Source organism: Prionailurus viverrinus, chromosome E1 (genome assembly GCF_022837055.1).
Source record: "Prionailurus viverrinus isolate Anna chromosome E1, UM_Priviv_1.0, whole genome shotgun sequence".
NCBI lineage: Eukaryota > Metazoa > Chordata > Mammalia > Carnivora > Felidae > Prionailurus > Prionailurus viverrinus.
This window is the reverse complement of record NC_062574.1, coordinates 12125369-12147694: the sequence shown is the minus strand read 5'-3', so window position 1 is coordinate 12147694 and position 22326 is coordinate 12125369. Positions and strand designations below refer to the sequence as shown.

Below are 22326 nucleotides of genomic sequence, written 5' to 3'. Positions count from 1 at the left end.
TGTGTTTTAACTTCCCTGTGTGTGTTACGTATGTGTCATAGTTTATAAGCTGTTGGCACAATAGCACAGATAGATAACTTACGTCATGCTTCCATGTGCCACAGGTGGGCGTACATTGGCACCTTGTGACGCCCACGAGTCCAAGTTGGGGTGGACATCAAGGACAAAGGAGGAAACGTGACCTTGGGAAAGCCCCTCTGCTGTCCCCTCTCCCCTCTGTGGCCCTGCTCAGGGCCCTGATCCTCACAGCAGTCCACAACATCAGTGTTCTTGTTTCAGGCACAAGGACCTACCTCAGAGGATCCGTGAGCCTTGTCGGTGGCAAGGGGGAACATGTGCTTCAGCGTGCAGGACGCTGAGCTAAAAGAGCAGAAGTCACCACCCTTAGTTTGCCCAAAGGGGGTTCAGATGGGGCAGTGGCATGATGCCAGAGCAGACCTGGGATTAGAAATTCTGAAGAGTGGAGGTGCTGGAACTGGACTGAGGAGGTTGGGAAGCCTAGGAAGACCATGTGGCCCCACCCTGGGTTGGAAGGTGTGTTCTTGTGGCCGTGGGAGCACTACTCATTGGGGGTGGGAGGCCCACTAGACGCCTGTGGGCCTCCCCAGCCAGAAGACAGATGGGGGGGTGGTGTCCCAGGCTACCAGTCTTGCTCCCTGCTGCTGAAGAACCTCCCTGCTTGGTTGCAGGATAAGCCACTAAGCTCCCTTTTCCAGCTCAAAGACTCTCCAGAAGAGCCCAGGAGAGATGCTACAAGTCTGCTTCACTGAAGGACCACACTAGGCTTAGTATGGGTGTGCCCCCTCTCAGAAGTGGGACTCTGCCCCCTCTCTATCCACACCTGAAGTCAGAGGCCAGCTCACAGCTGGCTCTCCTGCCCTGCCGCCCGCATTCTGAGCTGAGCCTAAGGAAGGACGGGCTGAGCCTAGAGGCTCCATGAGGAAAGGCTTCTTGGAGCTGGAAGGCATACTCCTTCTCCCTCCTGTGGACCAGAAAGCTGGCAGCCATATTGGGTGAGGTTGGGAGCTCTTGCCCTTGGCATGGTGACAGCCACGGCACCTTGTTTCCCTCCCCAAAGCATCTTCCTGTTTCGGGGAAAGGTGAAGGGCCACAGGACGCAGGGGTAACAGATCCTCTTTAGGAAGGTCTTCTCTGCTGACCCTCACCCCAGTAGGAATCTAAAGCCTTCTTTGCTTGCGTTCTGTCCCGAATCTCAGGGTCTAACAGTGTCAGAAAAGGAAAAAAAAAAAATTTATTTGTTCCGGTGCTGGCCAGGCAGCCTTGTAGCAAATCCTCGTGGGTGCTTCCTGGGAGGTGACGGTGGGTCATCTGCCCCGAGTGGGCTTGGCCTACCTTTAAAGCATTTATGATGTGTGTGGCTCCAGCCTGCCAGCCCCACAGCCTGCCTTCCAGGATGTGGCTTCTCTCTGGCCCCCTCCTTGCCTCTAAAAATAACCTTGCTATTTTAGAACCACCTCCTCTGGAGCCTTTTCTCACTGCTCTCTTGGATCAGTAATCCCTGTGAGACCTGGCTCTTGGCTGCCTCTGTCCCCTCAGCTGTCCTCTCAGAGCTGTCCCCTTCCTGTTTCTCCCCCTTCCCCCAGTACCAGCTGGGATATTGTTCTCCAGCTAGGAAGGAATGTCCAGCTGGCTGTCCTCCGAGAAGAACAGACCTGTCACCTCTCCTCCCCGGGGATGGGTAGGGAGGAAGCGGGGCCAGGAGGGTGGCGGCGAGGCAGAGCACCACCCCGTGCGTCTGTTGTATTTGGGGACTCACACAGCCGTGAGAGGTTCAGGTGCCTGTCAAAGTGACGAGGGTTGAGAGGGCCGGGGGCTACAAGGACAGTCCATGCTGCCGTACTCTGACCCATGAGTGCTGGCTCCTGAGTGACTCCCCGCCCCATCTTCTTACAGCCCACAACCCTGCCTCAGGGCACCATCAACATGAACCAGTGCACAGATGTGGTGGATGGGGAGGCCCGGACAGGCCAGAAGTTCTCCCTGTGCATCCTGACCCCTGAGAAGGAGCATTTCATCCGGGCAGAGACCAAGGAGATCATCAGCGGGTGAGTCTGCCCCACACGTTTCGGGAGGAGGCGCTCCTTGCCCACCAGCGGGTTCTCGGACCGGTTCCCTTTGGCACAAATTGGGCAATATCGCCGTCCCTTTCTTCATCAAATGTGTCCCCGCTTCTGAGTCCCCTCTCTCTCTTCACAGCGCTGCTGTGTGCCTGGTCACCACGCCAGAAACTGGCCTCCCCCTCCACCCGCCTTTGCGTCATCCGCATGTCCACATACCCACCAAGGCTGTCTCCTCATGTCCTGTGTGCTCGGGCGCCTCCCTCTGCTGGCACTGCCCAGTTCCGGGGCTACCTCGTCTCCTTTAGGCCTCTCGCTGGTCTCCCCACCTCCGTTCCCACGCCTCCCCAACCTGGTGTCACTCAACCGTGAGGGGCTCAGTCCCAGAGCTCGTCTGACCTTGCCGAAAGCGCCATCACTTGGGGAACAAGTCCAGGTTCCTTGGCTGGCCCTGGAGGGGGGGACCCTTCACAGCCCTCCAGCCTCACCTCCACCACCCTCGTGTCCCAGCACGGAGCTGCTTGTCACCACATATGCCCCTGCTGCCCACTGGCTCTGTGCCTTCAGTGGGGAATGATCCCCTCCATCCCTCAGACTGGTAGAGTCAGCCGGAGCGTGCACTCTTCCAGGAAGCCTTCCCCCTTGAGGCACCTGGCGCCATCGGCTGGCCCTTAGAAAAGATGCAGGTTGTCTGCATGCACACGTGGCTTCCTTAGACAGCAGCAGCAGGTCCTTGAGGGAGGAGGCTGCGTCTCGCTCGCTGTCACCCCAGTGCTGCTGCGTACACTGGCTTCTTTGTCCAGGTGGAAGGAAAGAAAGTCTCTGAGTGACACCACTGCCCTGACCGTGCCATGCGCAGAGGCTCAGGGGGAGTCCTGGAAGCAGGAGGGGGGCCCAGGTTTGAGGCCGACGGTCCGGGGGTGGGGGTGGGGGGGCAGAGCTCCGTGCTCCTAAGCCCACGCGGCGAGTCCCTGCTCCCAGGGCACCGCTTGCCAGCTCTGTGCGACCTCACCACCCAGCATGTGCATAGTGAGCAGGCTCCACCAGCCCGGCCAGGAGCTTGGGCACTGGATCTTGGAAAATCCCGTTGGTCCTTTAAGACCTAAGAAAGCTTTGAGAGAAAGTAAACCTGGGGGGTGAGGGGTACTAGGCTCATTATTGCAGCACAGAATAGAGGGAAATCGAGCATGAAGCCTTTTGGTTTCAATCAGTAAAAAGACTGAGCACTGGCCTGGGCTTCACTATCCTTCAGGATCTCAGGCTAAGGCTGCTGTATGAGGAAGCGAGGATACTGGTCAGAAGGTCCCCAGTTCTTGCCGAGTTCAAAAGTTCAAGTCCAGGGGCGCCTGGGTGGCTCAGTCGGTTAAGCATCCGACTTCAGGTCATGATCTCACAGTCTGTGAGTTCGAGCCCCGCGTCAGGCTCTGTGCTGACAGCTCAGAGCCTGGAGTCTGCTCTGGATTCTGTGTCACCCTCTCTCTCTGCCCCTCCCCTGCTCATGCTCTGTCTCTCTCTGTCTCAAAAATAAATAAAAACATTAAAAAAAAAAAAATTTCAAGTCCACACCGTGATAAGGAGGAGCAGAGGGCCAGAGCTGCACTGCAGGGTGACCAGGTGACCCTATGCTGGGGGGTGCCAGTTCACCCTGAGCCCTTTTCCCTTGGAGAGAGGCAGGTTTGCATTTCTGACTCCTGGGGGCAAACAGGAGGACCACTTTGCCTCTGCCTCTCCCTGACCTTAATTCTAGAACCATATGGTTTAAGAGTGTAGAGAGCGTGGAGCGCCTGGCTGGCTCAGTCAGAGGAGCATGCGACTCGTAATCTCGGGGTCATGGGTTCGAGCTTAACGTAAAAAAACTTAAAAAAAAAAAAAAAGAGTATAGGGGTCTTTTACAAAGAGATCCCTCATCCTACAGTTGGGAGACTAAAGTTTTAGAAACGAGAGGACCCTGACCAAGAGCCACTCTCCAGGCCTGAGTGACAGCACAGAACCACTTGCACTTCCTGGCTCACACTTGCTGCTGCGGCCTGTCTGACAGAAACACTCAGGCCGGGGCTCCACTGCCCAGCTGGATTCCTTGGGGGAGATCTAGCCTTGGTAGCTAGGTCCTGTGGAGGCTTCTGGTTAGCAGGTGGGATGGGAAAGGGGTGTCCAGGGTCCCCAGGACAGGCTGGATCATGTGTGACTGGGGGACCAGGTCAGGGATATAGTGATGTGCTACATGGCATTAGGAAACTGGCATCTGATTGCACCTCTGGCAGGTGGCCTGAATCGTACCATTAAGCACTTGCCACAGGCCAGGGGACCTCCTAAGGTCACCACCTGTATGGGGACTGGGGACTGCCATTCCCATGCAGTGTGGGCAGACAAGGTCATTGAACCACGATACCAGATGCGCATTCTCTCAGGGTCCCACACGTAGGCTGGGCTGAGGTTTGTGCTGTGGCCCGGTGGCGTACCTGGAGCCAAAGCCACCCAGTGCTTTCCTCTCTCCTCATCCTGGGTCCGGGCCTCGCTTACCCCTGCCCGGCAGGCAGGGCTCACCGTGGCAGCCTGTCCCTGGGCCCCTGGGCAACAGCTTCCCCATCTTCACCACCTGCTGGGACACTTGGCCTCCTTCAGGGAGACAGGTGGGGGGCGGTGTCCCCTGGGTACAGACTTCTGCCTCCACCTCCTCTCCCTCGTCTGCCTCTTGCCTTTGTGGATGGACTCCTCCCTTGGCATCCTCACCACCTGGCACAGCTCCTTTGCCCAGGTATTCTCATCTGGTCGCTGAGACCCTGAGATGGGTCTAAGCACGCAGCTCCCTAATGAGCGGCAGACACTTCCTCTGGACTGACTTCGAGCAGGAGCAGTTGGGGACAGTCCATCCAGCCTTCTCCCCGGGGTCTTCTCTGAACAGAGGCCCCTGAACAGCCCGTGGCATCTCTCCCAGAGCCGGATGGAGAGAGTTGGCAGTTCTTTTTCCCGGCTCTCTTGTGCCAGGAGGAGCCTTCAGGATGTTTGGGGCACAGCTTAATGCAGCTCTTTTAGAGGAGTTGGGAGGGGAGCAGGAGTTGGCGGCGGGTTGGGGGGCGGGGGGCTCTTCCGTGCTCTCCAACTGGGCTGAGTCCAAGCTTTCCCCCTCCTCTGAGCCCCTGCTTTTCAGCTTTGTCCCCTTCAGTCTTATTCACCCTGGCTCTGCTGTCAGAGTCGGGGAACACTCTACCACGTCCCTGGCACTCACATCCATGACTGATCCCGTGTCCGTACTCACCCCTTGCCTCTCTTCTCTTCCCGGGTATATTTTACATAGTAACACATCCGAATGACGTTACACTCTTCCTACTGGGCTTCCGTGAGAAATCCGAGTTCAGGGGACACATTCCGAGCCCAGCCCGCCCCTGCCTGTGCTCAGCCTCTGAGTCTCCAGCACAGCTCCCTGAGCTCCGTTCAGTCAGCAGTGCAACCACAGCACAGATCTCTTTCCTCAAGGCCCTGTCCTGCATGGCTCGTGGGCAGGGACTCAGGGCACCCCACAGGTTCTGCACCCACCTGCCATACTCCCCGTGCTCCTGGGGCCCTGGAGGACGAGGTGACTTTGTCAGGCAGTCTCTTCTCCTCTCCTAAGTGAAGCTATGAGAGGGGTCTTCGACAGCTTGTTAGAGTGCCCAAAAGAATTTTCAGCCCCTGTGGCAGGCTGGCAAGTGGGTCTTTTAACCCCAGGAGCATGTGAGTTCCTCAGATGACATATGAGTGAGGCCCTCAGGGAGTCTGCTCCTCTGCTGTCCTTGCGGATACAGTCATGGCCTCTGTTCTTGCTTTGGGACCAGCCCGCAGAGGAGTGACCCACAGGACCTGTGCCTTAGGTCTCTGCGGGACAGGCAGTTGTTCGTTCTCTCAGCAAATTGAGAATTACCCGTTCGGAGCTGAGCTCGGCTCTGCCCAGGTGCTGTGACTCCCCACACCCAAGCCCACTCTCCCCGCTGCCTGCTGTCAACAACCAGCACACCTCCTAAGGCTGTCCTGCAAGGTCACGGACTGTGACTGGCCTCCCCTCCTCCGTCCCCAATTAAAGAAGCACCAGCGAGTGCGAAAGGCGCAAACCCTTCTTCCTGACCCAGGCTCGGGTCCTGGGGTTGCTGCAGCCTCCGGCTAGGGCGCTGGCGGTGTGGGCTCTGCCTCACATCGCAGCTCAGACGCTGCCACTGGCCCAACACAGACCCTCGTGTTCTAGGAAGAAGGGAGACCAGAGTCTCCTGCCGTTCCTTGCCCTCTAGAGAGAGCGCCCTTCATCACCAGGTCCCTCCTGCCCTCCACTCCTCCTGTCTCCTCTCACCCAACCCTCCCAGATGTTAATGAAGCTCAGGTGAGGCAAGCATCGGATGTGTCACGGCCTAATCCGCCCCAGAGGTGGGGAGACTGAAGCCCGGAGGGGCTGGGAGCCACCCAAGGTCATGGTTAGAGAGTCGCACAGGCAGATCTGTATCAGCCGCTGCTCTTCCCACACTCCCCTGATGCCTTCTCTGCTCCTGGTCCAGAATGGACCTGCCAACATGTGGGTCTTGGGGTGGGTCCCTGGGCAGCTCTGCCAGACCTTCCCCAAAGCCAAGGTGCCCAGAGCCCTCATTGTGCAGGTGGTGGGGCCCAGAGGTGAGTGAGTAGGTCTGGGAGGTCAGCAGCTCAGCCCCCAGAAGTGATCTGCTGCAGAGAACTTTGGTAGCACAACTCTTGGTTCCTGCCTCTGTAGCCCTAAAGGACACCCAATAGCAGCCCATCTGTATGCTAAACAGATCTTCTCTGGGAGGACCATTTTAAAACCAAGTCAAAGCCCCGAAGATGGGATCAGTGAGGTGCTTGCTCTGCACTCTGAGGCCTGTGGTTCAGGCCTGCTGCCCCACCAGGGTGAAGCGTTCCTTGTGCCTGGGCTGACCACATGGCCCTCCTCACCTGCACTCTGGTCATTGTGGGGTCAGCATCTGGGCCTGGTCCCAACACAGCCTATGCTTGTCCTGGGCTGCACTTCTGGCAGTTCCTGCCCCAGTGGTAGCAGGCTCACATCTGGGTTGTGCTCTGCCCTGCTCGGCTGCCCAGAGGCCTGACCACTGGGTGGATGCCCCCAAGCAGGAAGCGTTGCGCCTGGTGTCTAGACCACCCGACGAGGTTCCTAGTCCCCAAGACCAGGGATCTGATCCAGTGCTTCCCCCCTCTTCTCTCTCCAGATGGCTAGAGATGCTCATGGTCTATCCCAGGACCAATAAGCAGAACCAAAAGAAGAAGCGGAAGGTGGAGCCTCCCACACCACAGGTAGGCAAAGTGGTATCGTTTCAGTAGAGCTGGGATGAAGTGAGAGCTCCCCGGAAGGACTCGGCCTAAAACTAGGGCTGAGGAAAAGGATCCAGATGGGGCTGAGACGGTCACCAGCCCTGCGTGTCCTCTCCTTCCCTCCAGTGGTCTGTGGGCCGCAATCGGTACGCTCCTCTCCAAGCCACAGGGCAGGACCCTCCATGGGCCAGGGTGGCCTTCGTGTACACTCTGGGGCTGCCCCAGGCGGTTTCCAGTGAGTGGGCCAGTGCTGAGCAGCAGTATTACAGCACGTGTCCCTTCCCTGGCTGTCCTGCCAGCTGCTAGGGAGCACACAGCATGCTTGGAAGGCTACTTGCTGCACACGCATGTCCTCGCGCACCACGGTTGAGGAAGGGACTCAGTTCAGCTCGACTTGACACACGGAGATGATCCTACAGACAGCAGGCTGGGAAGGAAGGCCAGACGGGGAGTGTCCTGGCCGAGTGAGGGGCTCTCAGGGCTCTGTTCCTGCTCTGAACTTTGACCATAAATGGAAAAAACTTGGTACGACCTTGACTTTTGGGCCCCTGTCCTACCTCCCATGTGACCAGAGCAGGAGGTAGCTTCGTAGTCCCACCAGGTCTAGTACTTTCCCAAAGGCCACTCTCTTCCACCTCTGCAGGGGCACAGGGCACCCAGAAGGGCTGTGCACCTCCCTGCCATGCTCCTCACACTCCCGGGGCCCTGACGGAGCGAATTAACCTTCCTGAGCCTCAGTGAACTGATTCACAGAACGGGCCCTTTGAGATCTGGTTATAGGATTTTTGTGGGCATGAAGGGAAGCGCTGAGCCCCTGATGGGCGCTCAGCGAATGCTCCTCCTCTCTGCTCCAGACTTCACAGTTACCGAGTGCCTTGCCCTGCCTGATCCAGCCTCACAGCAACCCTAAGAGTGAGCAGAATGGGAATCGGGTTCCCTTGGGATCTTGCAAGGCCCAGAGTCTGACAGGGAGCCAGCCCGTGACAGAACCTGGCTACCCACTGGGGCTCTGTAGTCCTTACTGGATACTCTCTGCTTCAGCGAGTGGCAGAGGTCAGCCTGGGCAGGACTGGTAGGTGTGTGTTGGCCTGGGTCCCTCGCCCTCTACACACCCACCTTGGGCTTTCTTGCACAGGCCCTGATGGAGTGCAGCTCTGGGCCTGCTCTCAGCCAGTGGTTGTTGTCTGCTGTCTGTCCACGCTCCCCAAGGTGTCTCAGGCCAGCATCCTCTGAAGGTAGTATACCTGGCAAGAAGTCAGCAAAATGCAGTTGGAGTCATTCCTGGAGACTGAAAGTGGGGCTTCCTACTAGGGAACAGCAGATACACACACAAATCCCCCAAAGCTGCCTGGTTTGAGAGAAAAAATCCCAGGCAGAATAATAGCGTTTAGGGTTACTCTGCGTTTCTATAGTGATGTCTTGGAAACATCGCTAGAGCAGAGCTCCGACCTCCAAATAAGGCAACGACATGTGCAATAGACAAGTTCCGCCCAGACCGGGGAGTTTGGTTGTGTCCCTGCTCCCCGGCTGTCCCCTCCCTCTAGATACTGCTAGCCATGGCCGAGCTTCGCCTTTTCCATTGGTAGCAGGAGCCACGCGATCACAGGGTGGGGAGATCATCCACTTCCCTGAGAGTCTCTTGGAGCGTGGGTGTCCCAGCCTGCTCTGCTCACCCCTTCCTGAGCCCTAGCCGAAGCCAGCCTGGCAGGGACTCTTCTTTCTGCCCCTTGTTCCCAAGAGCATCACATTTGATTCCATTGGTTTCTGGAAGCTGTAAACTTTGATCTGGGGCCCATCTTCTTGTGAATCAGTCTCATGAGGTGATGTGGGGTCTCTCCAGAGGAGAGTTGGGGATCTCTGGACAGGCCTTCCCTCCACAGCCTGATGCTGAAGGTGTTTTGTTACCCTGAATGGAACAGGGAGGGCAGCCTAAAGCCTTGTGGGCCCCCCATCGAGGCAGGAACTCAGGACCCCATATCTGGCCTCTTTCTCTGTGGCCTGGGGGAGTTTCACATAAAACCAGTGGGGATCTGGAAGTGTCGCTGTGCTGTGCCGTGCCCTCCAGAAACTCAGGAGGAGAGCCCACAGGGGCCCACTTTAAGAAGGATGCAGTTAACTCAAGCAGTTAAGACTTGGGGCCATGGAGAGTACACTCACCAAGTGGTTTCCTGAGAGTATCAGAGAGAGACCCATGCCAGGCCCTGAGGGAGGATGAAGATCAAGCTACAGGGGGGAGCAGACAGCCTCTAGACTGGGCACATGGGTCCCAGCAGAGCCTAGAGCAGCAGGGAGTCAGGCTGGCCCTGGCCAGAGCCTCCAAAGCCTGAGGCCTGAGATACAGGTTCTGGGAGCTGCTGCTTTACTCAGCCCCTGTTCCCTCCAAGAGGAAAGACTTTTTCTGATACCGAGATGCCTAGAGAGAAGGAATAATGATCCATGCCAGGTACGACCAGGACAGGAAGGACGGAGATCTTACCGCCCTCTCCCCAAATCCCAGGCCAGGGGCCGCGTGTTCCCCCTGCCAGTGTGTGGGGCCGGGAGGCTTGATTCATCAGGTGGAGCTCTGGAATGCTGGTTTCTCCCATGCCCCCGCCCGCCAGGCTCTTGGCCCTTGCTTCTCCGCCTTTCTTGAGAGACCTGTAAAACAACAGACCCCTCTCAGTGTGACCAGAGACATGCCCGGAAGAATGTCCCTACTGGTCCAGTGCGCTGGTTCTTCTCAGGCCCACACGTGTGTTGTGGATTGCCACTTCTTCTGGGGTGTCTTGTTCTCTACTTGGGTGGCTGCTCCAGGTCACATCCTTCTTTTCATTGGGTCCCCGTTCCATTCCTGTGCCCAGGAAGTAGAAAGGCAGGCTTTCTGTGAAACCTCCTCTGGAGAGGGTACCTGCTTAGCTAGCATGTGGCGGCGACAGTGGCCCGGGCCTGCCTTTCTCTTTCCTCCCTACCTTTCAAAGCCCTTTGTGAGCTGCCAGATGAACAGCACAGACCTCGTTACAGCAGTGAAACGCTGATAGCCCCGACCATGCAGGGACTAGCACGTAGGAAACCCGGCACCTCTGCCTCCTTCCTCTTCCACAGGCACCTGTGGTCTGTGTCCTTGTGACCCCCAGCACCCTCTCCACCACAACGGCGACAAGTGTGGGGAGCAGAGGCAGTGCCCCACAGCCGCCACACATCCGCTTTGGAAAAGAGCAGCAACTTTACCCAGAGATCAGGCTTTCCTGTTATCACCCACCCAGCCCCCTCTCCTGGAAGCCAGCGTGGCTTTGTTCCTGCTGCCAGACTGTCCCTCTGTCTCCACCGATTCGATAAGGCTTGGCAGAGAGGCAAGAGAAAGCAGAGCCTCCAGAGGAGAGAAAAAGAACTGCCTGTGGACCTTGGCCGCCATTCAGGGCCCTCACTCTCTGGGAGGTGTTTTCCAGAAGTGGGGAGCGTGGGGAGGGATCTGCAGATGTGACCAGCCCTCACAGATTGGGAGGCCCAGGGCCAGAAGGTGGGTGTGTAGCCACGAGGTGCTGGGACATGCATTTGTTTCCCAAGCTCCCTGTCATGGCCCCTTGGATCTCAAGCCTAGAATTTCCTTGGCCTCTTGGGAATCCGTGGCAGCCCACCTGCTCCGTGCTGGAGCCACAGGCATCAGAGAGGGCTGTGTATATGCCATGGGCACTTCACCCACAGCGTGAGGCTGAGGCCACTTCCCTCACAAGCACAGCTGCCGCCTATTCCTCTTGGGCCCCTTCTGGCAACCTCTCCGTATCCTTGTGCAGCTGGTCTTCCGCAGGGGGGACGGATTCACCGACCATCCTCACGTCACCCCACCCCACCCAGTTCTCTAGGAGGAGTCCCAGCTCCACCCTGAGCCCACCAGAGCATGCCCAGCCTCTGGCCTTTGAACAGAAGGCTCAGTCGCCAGAAGGGGCCACGCACGGCAGGGGGACCTGGAGTGAATTCTGCTTGAGGGATGCGTTGCTGGGGCGCATGGATTGAGGGCAGTGGGCTGACTGGAAGGACAGGTGGCCCTGGGGCTGGCGCTCCTTAGATCATTAGAGCCTGGTTCTTTTGGAGCCCTCAGGAAACTGTCAGAAACCATTGCCATTTTCTTACAAGAAGTCCAGTTCTTACAAGGTGGGTAAGAGCTGCAGGGAATCTTCAGCTGGTGCTGTAGGGCAGCTAGAGATCCCAGCCGGGCCCTTGTCCAGGCCCTGGATTCGAGGTTGAGTCACAGTTCTGCGCCTGCTCTGGAAACGGACTTTCTATATTTGGCTAAGTACTTCCCATGTGAATGCTTCTCCCACAGAGCAGCACCAGTTTCGATCTGGGGAGACGTGGGGTGGACACTGCTCCCATATGGGCTCGTGGCGGGGTGGGAGGGCATGCATGTACTTGGATGTTTTGTTTGTATCTGATGACTCTTCCTTCACACAGTGTCCCAGATGTCCTGTTTGAGCTTTCTAGAACCAGAAGGGGGGGGGGGGTGGGCAAGGGCTGGCCCCGGCATGGGTGTTGTGTGGACACATGCTTTGCATTTTCCCAGTGGCCATCTCCATGGTGTGTTCTTCCCTCACCCCACCCCATCTTTTGTGACTCGTGTCCTAAGCACCTACAAGTCTAGGAATGACAGACTCTGAGCCAGCCACTTGTCATCTCACTTTTAGTGCCTGGTCCGCTGCTCTGGGCTCTGTGGTTTTGTGGGCAGGGAACACTGGCGTGTGTTTGCTGTCGGAGGTCCGGGCAGAAATCCTAAGCCTCTGCTCCGTGTATTTACCAAATCTGGCCTGAGGCCAGTCAGACCAGGCACTCTGGGCGCACTGACTGGGGCTGTCGAGGGGAAATGGCCACAGTGCCATCCAGATGGAGCTTTCACCTGACCAAGATATCTCTGTTCTGAGCCTCCCCTGCCAGGGATTCCGGGCCGCTGACACAGTGCGGTTGACCTTAGTGTCCCCTGTGGCCAGGCACCCGGGCAGCCAGGACCTGCGCAGCAGCTCAGGCTGTGTGCTGTGGCTGCACAGACGCTGCTCTCTCCCCCAGGAACCAGGGCCGGCCAAGATGGCTGTCACCAGCAGCAGCAGCAGCAGCAGCAGCAGCAGCAGCATCCCCAGTGCTGAGAAAGTCCCCACCACCAAGTCTACACTCTGGCAGGAAGAAATGAGGGCCAAGGACCAGCCCGACGGGAGCAGCCTGAGTCCAGCTCAGAGTCCCAGCCAGAGCCAGCCTCCCGCTGCCAGCACACTGAGGGAACCTGGGCTGGAGAGCAAAGACGGTGAGTGGGAATCCTGGGGCCCGACCTCACAGCTCTGCAACAAGCGTCCATCCCCACAGAGCTGGTGCTGGGAACTCAGGGACCGGTGCAGCCCAGTCCTAAGCCCTGGGCCTCACGCTTTTTCACCTTCCGTGTCCGTCAGCCCTCAGCAGGGGCCTGGCCTGGGTGGGCCTGGGATTCTTGGATGCCAGCCTTGGCCTCGCCCCTCTAGCTCTTCAGTCCCATCTGTAAAGGAGGAAGACAGCACCTGCTCCGTCAGCCCCAGGTGGGTGTCGTGAGAATCAAACTGCTCCGGAACAAGGTCTGTGTACCAGGAGGCCTTCCTGTCACAGTGGCTGCATTGTGTTCATGGCCTAGTTGACCCTGGCAGCCCAGCGTGTCCTGAGAGCAGCACTCGTTAGGGCAGCCTCGTCCGTCTCGCTGTCCCATCCTGCCCAGCCCCTGGGCGCATGCAGTAGGGAAGAGGGTGCTCCGGAGGCTTTGCTGTGCTCCCTTCACTTAGCGCTTTGGAATTACAGGAGCAGAGGCAGGGAGGCACCGTTTGCCTCCCTGGCCTGGGCCCTCGAGGGCTCCGTGTGACATAGGCTGGCCTCTCCCATTTATATTTTGTCCAGCTCATTAAAGACAAGACAGTTAGGACTGACCCAGTTCATTCGGGCCAAAATACGTTTTGCCTCAGCTCTTCATGGGTAGCACCCATCCATTCCCCTCGTTCCTGCAGAAGTCCCCTGCCTCTGCCGTCCCCAGATGTGCTAAAAGGCCGAACGGCTACTTGGCCATTGGTTTCCTCCTTGATGCTTGATGCTTGCTAAGAAGCAGTTGTTGGTGGGACCTCTCTCGGGGGCGAGGGATCCTGCTCCCCCAAAAAGCCCTCCGACTAGAAGTTCAGGGACCCCCCAGGCAGTCTAACAGGGGCAGCCAGGTTAGGAGAGAGATGGATGAGGGACTTGTGTGGGAAGGGTATTTCATTCCTGTCCCAAGGTTCTGCAGTAGGGCGAGCCATATAGGACTTTAAAAAGTTCCCAGAAACCAAAGATGGCAGCAGGCTAAGTGTGTCTCCCGCCTCCCTTGTCTCTTCCAGAGGAGAGCGCCATGAGCAGCGACCGCATGGACTGTGGCCGCAAAGTCCGGGTAGAGAGTGGCTACTTCTCCCTGGAGAAGACCAAGCAGGACTTGAAGGCTGAGGAGCAGCAGCTGCCCCCGCCGCTCTCCCCTCCCAGCCCCAGCACCCCCAACAACAGGTATAGTGGCCCCGGACCGCCCTCCCAGGAGCTTGGTCATCCCCTTCCTTCCCCAGGTTCTCGACCCCCCGGCCGAATTGTCTGCGGCAGCTCCCGTGGCTCCCTGGACGTGGCCAGCCGGCCCCCCGCCCACACGGACTCCAGCAGCGCTGGGGGGCGGGGAGCAGAGAGACTGGGGCGCACCTTTGCCTTTAAAGCCAGCAGGCAGTATGCCGCCCTGGCCGACGTCCCTAAGGCCGTCAGGATCAGCCACCGAGAAGCCTTCCAAGTGGAGAGAAGGCGGCTGGAGCGTAGGACTCGGGCCCGGAGCCCTGGCAGGGAAGAGGTGGCCCGTCTGTTTGGCAACGAGCGGAGGTAAGGAGGGGATTAGAGGGCCACATGTGCACAGACACGCGCCCCTCCTTTACACAGTCTCTCTCTCTCTGTCTCTCTCTCTCTCTCTCACACACACACACTCACACACACACACACACACACACACACACACACTCCTGTGTTCTTCTACATGCTTTTGACATGTCTCCTCACACACACTCTCATGCACACATTTCCTCTCCTCACCTCACACATGCATGCACACGTTCCCAAAGCATTCCTTGGGGGAGCACACTTGTTCTCCCTTTCTGTTCAGAGTGTGTGGGGAGCCTTCCCTTTTTGAGCCTGGGCTCTGATCACGGAACTCAGCCCCCGGTAGCCAGAAATGTAGGATCCCTCTCTGGACACCCAGAGATCTGGGCCAGAGGCCAGCTGCTTCCTGTGAGTGCCTCCTGGCACTGATACATTAAGGGCCGCTGGGCCTTATGTGGCTGCATCTGTTCTTTCCTGGTCCATTTCTGTTCTCTGAGGTGCCTGTGGAGGCAGGGAGAGCCCAGAAGTGTAGGGGCTGGCTCCCCTTGCCCCTTACGCTCCTGGCACGGGTGGAGGGCACCGAAGGAGGTGGGGTGGGCAGCCACGGGAAGTCACAGGGAAGCTGAGGTAGCCTGTGAGGTTACCGAGCGTCCAACAGCATCGCTCTTCATCCGGGCTTGGCTGAAACATGACATGGGGAGGCTCACAGAACCACAGCTTCCTGGGGAGAGACAGCGTTTAGAGATGAGAACTGGGACAGGGCCTGGGACAGAGGCATGGAACTCAACTGTGGTGTGAAGAGAGGAGGGCTCTGTCCTCCTTTTCTCTTGTTCCACCGGCCCTGTGCTTCCCAGAGAGCCGTGGAAAGAGCTTGGTTCCATCTCTGAGGCCCTGACCCGGATCACGGCACTGGAGTGCCCCCTTCCAGTAGGAGCTTCATCCCTGAGTCTGTAAACAGAGCCTTGACAACAGGGGTCTCACCCGGGTCCGGGGGTGAACTGCTGGAGGTCCACGAACCACCCTAAATGATTGGAGAGTCCATATGTACATTTTTCTGGGAAAAGAAAATCCGAAATTTTCATTAGGTTCCCGAATGAAACCTCTTTCCGAAAAAAGAGGTTCAGACTTAAATTCCCAAAGCATTCCCGGAATGTCCTCCCCACCCTGCCGAAGCCTAACTAAAGCTCAGAGTCGGCATGCCGAAGAGACAGGCCAGGGTGGCAATGAGCTCCCCTCCTCGAGGGGCCGGCTGTGAGCAGGGTGCCTTTCTCTCCTGCTCCCTTGTCTTAATACCCACCTGCTCTCCCAAAGCCCCAGGTGGGAGGGACCTGTGCACTTGTGGGTCCACCTCCAGAGTAAGGAGGAGATGCCCAGAGTTGTTGGTCTTGAGAAGAAAGCAGATGTGCCTGATTCCTAGGCAGAGGGAGAAGGAAGCTGACCTGATGCCTGGGAGGCGGCCTTCAAGCCCTGGCTGTCTTCTTGTTTGATTAGCAACCCCAAGAGGTGCCTGGGTCACACACAGAGATGGGGCCTCAGAAGCAGGGTGACTCCTCACAGGAATAGCCTGGTGTAACAGAGCTAGGCTGCACATCCCCACCGGGCCCTTAACTGGAAAGACCCTGCTCCCATGATGTGACCCAGGATGGGACCACAGCTGCCCTTAAAGCAGTTAAGTAAATGCATAAGTTGAGAGGGCTTGCCAGAGACTAGGAGGCCTGTGGGCCAGAGCAGAGGAGGCTTGCACTGGCCGGCAGGCAGGCTGTGGATCCTGGAGGCTCCCGAGTGGGCAGCTGTGCCCTGGTTCAGCGGCAGACCAAAGAATTAACGTTCAGCACACCTGCTTGGCTTTGAACTTGTTCTTGTCTAGTAGCCTGGGGTAGATGGCATCTCTGGGGCTTTCCTCTCTGCATGCTCCTTGCCACCATGGAGATGGGTTTCCACCTGGTGTTGGCACCCCTGGAGCCCACCCGCTCTGCGTCCTCACATTGTAATGTCACTTTCTTACCCTAATGACATCTGACTGGCTGCTGTCACTTTGCTAGGCCTGCACTCTAGCTCACCCTGTGCTTGATCGGATCCCTGCGTCCTGGTTGAATAGAGCAGAACCCCATATTGGCAGGACGTCGGCCACAGCTGAGCCAGGCTGGCCCGGGAGCCAGGTTGGGGGGGCACAGTGGGGGGTGGTCACCTGACAGGCCAAGGCCCTGAAGCAATCCTTTATGGGCCGCTCAGATTGCTCTTGAGATTTGCTCCAGAGTTTTTCAGATGTTTCTTGGATGGTGACTCACTGCCAAACACGCATGGGGGAGGCCATGGCCCTTGTTAAACTCTTGGTGACTGACACCAGGACCAGGTCTTTTGTGGTCCTGCCCCTCACCTGGGCCGGGAACCTGGAGAGGTCAGGCGGGGCACGGGTGCAGGTGCCTCCTCTCTGTCAGCCAGCCCAGGGGGACGTTTCCTGCCACACCTGCAGTACCTCAAGGGAACCAGTTTAAAAGCGTCTCACTCACCTTGCAAAATAAGCCATGGCTGACCTCACCAGAAACCCCCTCTGTGTGGAGAGGCCGCGTCAAGTGCCACTCTCCTTTCCTCATCTGACTCCTCTCTCTGCAGCCCTGGCAGGCCGGTGGCTCGTGAGCCGCAGGTGACTCGGTGGGGCGCCGTTCCATGCAGCCTTCCCAGGGCTCTCTAGGCCCCGGGGTCAGTTGGAGGGGCTCCCCTTCTGCAAGTGGTGGTACCTGGGTCTGTGCGTGGGCCTGGAACCTCCAGGGTGGTGGCGCCTGGGGCCCCATCCACCCAAGCAGGCTGAGCGCTTGCAAGAGCTTCCTGTGGCTCCCAGGAGCTCCTGCCGCTGCCCGCGCTGCCTGCGCTCGCTGCACACACCCTCTCTTGCCGCCTTCCCTCAACCACTGCTGCCTGCTGCCTGCGCTGCTGGTTCTGGCAGGTTGGCCTGGGAGCAAGCTCTGTTCCTGGAGAAGGTTCTGCAGAGGTTTAGGGCCCCAGAGCTCCTGCTTTGTGTGTGAGCGCAGAGAGGGGCGGAGAGCCCAGAGGACCCGAGAATTCTGCCCTTGGTCTTAAGCTTCTGGGATGAAGAAACCCTAAGAGATCCATTTTTACTGGTAACCCTTCTTGAGTCTCTTGGCGGGGTCTCAGGATTTGAGCCCATTTCCTCTTTTTCCTTCTAGAGTTAGATATTAGTCTCCCTTAGATTTTTATCTTTGGGGCTCAGAGGCCCTTCACTTGCTCCCCTTGACTCTGCCAGTAGTCCAGAATGAAAGTAAAAACCCTTCCTGTGGGGTGACCTTGGGGCACTTGCCTGGGTGTCCCTGAGAGGGCAGGCCTTGGTCTGGTGGCATGTCACGGTTGTAAAAAACAGAATTCAACTGAGTAAGCTTTAGAGATCTTATCGACTTTATCCAACAATTCATGAATCACACAGCATCTCGTCTATCAAATAGAAAGGAGCTCCGAAGAGCTGTACAAAATGAAAAACTTTTTATAGGTAGAAGAGAGAGGCTTTTATGGGCAGAAGAGGGTGGAACAAGGAAGTTAATAATAGCAAAGAGTGCATTGTTTTGGGCAAGGTCACCTTCCTTTGAGGGACAGCAGGGGTCTTATCAGGTAGATAACTCACTAGTGCTAACTAGGTAATTCCAAATTTACTGGTTTAAGATTCCTTGCCTGGGAGAGGTTGAAACTGTAATTAAGTTAGGGATTAACCACTATTTGGTGACTTGGATTTAGCACAGGTGACTTTATTCTGGGTCTGTTGTCTTTTTTTCTTTCTTTTTTTTTTTTAAAGCAGTCTCTTCCTCTTATTTAAAAAAATTTTTTTAATGTTTATTTCTGAGACAGAAAGAGACCGAGCATGAGTGGGGGAGGGGCAGAGAGAGAGAGGGAGGCACAGAATCAGAAGCAGGCTCCAGGCTCCGAGCTGTCAGCACAGAGCCCAACACCGGGCTCGAACTCACAAACCGCGAGATCATGACCTGAGCCGAAATCGAACACTTCACTGACTGAGCCACCCAGGCGCCCCAGGAATCACTTTTTTAAGTGAAGTTGCTTTTTCAGTGATTTAATGTAGCCAGGTGTCAACTTCCCCAGAAGTATGAATCCAGGTGTGGTAAGTGGCATTGACCACAGCACAGACATTTTCTTATTTAGCTGAAAAATAATCAAGGGATATCCTATTACCAAGAACAACCTTGGCCTTCCAAAGATGGGTACTGCTAGTGAGATCTTTTTGTAATGGGGGACAGATCTGACTTAGATAATCACAAGAACACCAGAATGTAAATGTACTGTGATTTGCTTAGGAATTTGTATCTATTGGGCGAGTACAATTATAATTGTACAAAGGTGAAAACAGGGCACTAGATGTTCTGGATGTAAAAGTCAGATTCTATAAGTGACTCCTAAGTTCAGGGGGTCAGTTGGGACTAGAAGAGAAATTGGTCATGGGGAGGACCAGGAGATCTCTAGTATCAATGGACAGATAAGAGCTCTTTATTTATGATAAATCTGTCAATCCAAAAGGTCCCCCCCCCCACCACCACCGGCATCCCACCCCACCCCATCCCTTAGTAATGGCCTGACAGATATGGATGATGGCATTCTTTCCAGACCAGTGCCAGAGTAAAGGAAAGAGAAGAAGAAAGAATTGCATTTCATGTTTAAAGAATGAAGTCTTGGGGCGCCTGGGTGGCGCAGTCGGTTAAGTGTCCGACTTCAGCCAGGTCACGATCTTGCGGTCTGTGAGTTCGAGCCCCGCGTCAGGCTCTGGGCTGATGGCTCAGAGCCTGGAGCCTGTTTCCGATTCTGTGTCTCCCTCTCTCTCTGCCCCTCCCTTGTTCATGCTGTGTCTCTCTCTGTCCCAAAAATAAATAAAAATTGAAAAAAAAAAATTAAAAAAAAAAAAAAGAATGAAGTCTTGATACAGCATCTTGGGTAGAAGCAGTCTTTTGATATCAGCTACTTTTCTTCTTAGTTTGATTTTGAGGTCTCCAGCTGCTGTGGGGCCCTTTTTAATTAGGAGATGTAGACCCAAGGTTCAGTTCTCTAAAGTTTGGTTGCCATCTGGGGAGTGAGGAGGACCCTTAAAGGCAGTCTTTGTTCTTAGTGATTCCAAATCAGAAGGAGGAGAGAAAATTAGAAATGTTAGTTTAGAGTCATAGCCAGATATTTGCAAAAACTAGACAGACCAAGTTATGTACAGGTATGGAGCCAAACAAACCTCAAAGACAATTAACAGACTAGAATCTCATATCTACGAAGATGCAAAGTTTTTCTCTCTATAGTTATTCCCATTTTTTAAAAGATAGTCACAATAAAATTACTTGGTTTACATTAAACTTGGCCTGATTTTATAAGTACAGCAAAAATAGCAACCATATAAGCTGTTTTTAAGACAGCTTTGCTGGAACTTGGATCTCTTCTCTGAGGCCAGGAAGCCAAGCCAAGGACTCACCATTAGATTTTACCTGCAATACGTATAGTTTGGGTGAATTTCTCTCTTCTCAAAGTTCCCTCCAAATGTCCTGAGGTTCATAGGCCTGTTAGGAAGTCACCAGCACCCGGAAGGCTGCTGGGAACCCTATAGCAAGGTACCAGCCCGATTTTTCCAAGCAGCTCCTTAAAGCTGTCTGGTCAGATCTGAGTCTGTGCATATGTCCAAAATGAAACATTCCAGCCAAAGCCTTGGTAATAAAGCCACTGTTTCCAGTTGTGTCCTCTTCTAGGGAAAACAGATTTTTATTGAACTTCTACAAATAACTAAATATATTGCCATGAAAAGAATACTCAAGAGTTTACGAATTCTGGAGGGATCAGGTAGAGAGAAAAAGTAACTGTTTTAACCATAAAGGTATGCCCTACCAAATTGCTGTAGGTCATAGATCCCTTGAGTGAAAAGGTTTCCCTAGATCTGAAAGAGCAAAACATTAAGGAACTAGCAGCGTTTCAAACAAAAGGTCATGTAAAATTATAATCATCCTCAGTTCATTCAGTCCTATGTAATTCTCGTTCTGCTTGAACCCAGTTTATCATGAGTTTGGAAATTCTTCCCCAGTTCATTTTTATGGACTTAAAGCTGTTAGAAATCTTTATTTGTCAAAGTCCTTTCCACGAACACTTCCATAAAAGCATCAGAGTAAAACAATAATTCTCTGTAAATAACAGAAGACTTAAAAAATGCCCATAGTTAGGGGCGTCTGGGTGGCGCAGTTGGTTAAGTGTCCAACTTTGCTCAGGTCATGATCTCACAGTGTGTGAGTTCGGGCCCCACGTCGGGCTCTGTGCTGACAGCTTGGAGCCTGGAGCCTGGAACCTGCTTCTGATTGTGTATCTCCCTCTCTCTCTGCCCCTCACGTGCTCACACTCTCTCTCTTCTCTCAAAAATAAATAAACATTAAAAAAAATTTTTTTTAAATGCCCATAAAGATCAGACGAGAGTTCACTATAATGGAAATGACAGGGAAATTTGGTTATTTTTGTGAGGTTCAACATTTTAAGATAACAGCTAGAATTATGACTGATAACATTGCATCAGGACATATCAGAACCTGAGAAGGCTTAGCCTCACTTATGTGATAATGCTGCCCATGTAATGCAAGGTGTCAGGTAAGCCTAATTAGTGAACATCTCTCTTTTAAAAGGAGAGAGAGCAAATCTTTTATGATTTTTAGAGATCCTCTGAAAAATCCCAAAGTTACTGCTAGGTCAAGAAGACTTGGTTTAGAATTGCATTTTTGAGAAGTTCGTCAAAATACCAAAAGGTTTTAAAACACTTGGTCACATAGGATCTTAGATCAGTAGGAAACAACACTCCGTTATCACTTAACCAAAGTGGCAATTATAGACTTTATAGGCAAATACAGAAAGTTACATGATTGTAAAACAACAACAACAGAAGCCCTAAGCTCTTTTAATAGAGGATTTCTTCAGTAATCAAAGACCTGATAAAGACCACATGAAACACAGGACATTATTTTGATAAGACGCAAAATCTTTGTTTTCTCAGCAGGTTAATTAAAAAGTAAAAACCCTTTCACAACTTCTTATCAATAGCAGACCAATACTCCTAGAAAATTTTGTCCTTATTTTAAGAGAGAATACCAAATTCTGATACTGCACCACCTTACTTTTGAGGTTAATAGTTATCTTTTTTCTTTTCAGTTCAAGTTCATTTTAGTGTTAGCTTGACCATGTATAAAATTCTTTTCCCAAGATTCCCCTTCCACAGACCTTCTCTAGTTTTCTTGTCCTGTTTTTTTTTTTTTTTCTCTTTTTCATTCTGAAACAACTAGTCTCACTTTGGGATAAAATTACTTTCTTTTCCTTCAACAAAAATTGATCTCCATTCCTCATATCTTCTTTTACCCGAAACACACATCCTACATGTGTTAGAATTGTTATCCCTTAAAAACTTAATATCTTGTGAAAATAAAGTAGTAAATAATTGTGAACTGTCTTATGTTAGCATTCTGTGCCTGGCAAATGTATAAGTACATTTTGTATATTCTGGAAACATGCTTTCTCATAATAGATTTTTTTAGTGTAGCACAAAATATGTTTAATAGACCCAAATCTCTTTAATTTCTTTATAATAAGCAAAAAAGGAGATAAACCAACGTTCAGTAATTGTTTCAGTATTTTATTTGGAAATGATCTAGGCATTCAATGACTACTACTCATTTAATTTACTAAAACTCTTCAGATTTTTAAGTTACCAAAAAGATTTAGGGAAACCATTTAAGTAGGCATATCAAAAATACAATTATTGCTGAAAAGTTCACCTAAAATTGCATATCTCAGTTCATAGATCAGTTGTGTTTAGACTACCCATGAAGACTTTGTGAAATATTTGGACAAAGTCAGCCAGCAACATCTGTTATAACATAGACACCATGAGGTTATTTGACCAGTAAACCTAGATAGAGTAAAAGTTGTGGAAAGGTATTATAGTTAATGCTGATAACTCTGAAGACACGTCTATTTTAACTAAATTAACACACTTAAATCAGTGTTAATACCAAATATTTTCCTAGAGCACATGAATCTAAAAAGCATTAGGTTACTCTCTGTTGTAAGT

At 53.8% G+C, this 22326-nt stretch overlaps 1 protein-coding gene across 6 annotated transcripts in view; it reads left to right on the top strand.

Moving 5' to 3' along the window:
- MPRIP (myosin phosphatase Rho interacting protein) overlaps positions 1 to 22326 on the top strand; it is a 154019-nt gene that overhangs the window by 82364 nt on the left and 49329 nt on the right. For 3 of the 6 annotated variants that reach the window (XM_047832870.1, XM_047832871.1, XM_047832872.1), the window contains exons 4-7: positions 1915 to 2066; positions 7280 to 7364; positions 12417 to 12648; positions 13730 to 13889. In XM_047832870.1, the coding sequence (XP_047688826.1) occupies positions 1915 to 2066; positions 7280 to 7364; positions 12417 to 12648; positions 13730 to 13889 (629 nt within the window). Of the gene's footprint in view, positions 1 to 1914; positions 2067 to 7279; positions 7365 to 12416; positions 12649 to 13729; positions 14244 to 22326 lie in introns of all 6 variants that reach the window. The other 3 variants (XM_047832867.1, XM_047832868.1, XM_047832869.1) reach the window with 1 other exon arrangement.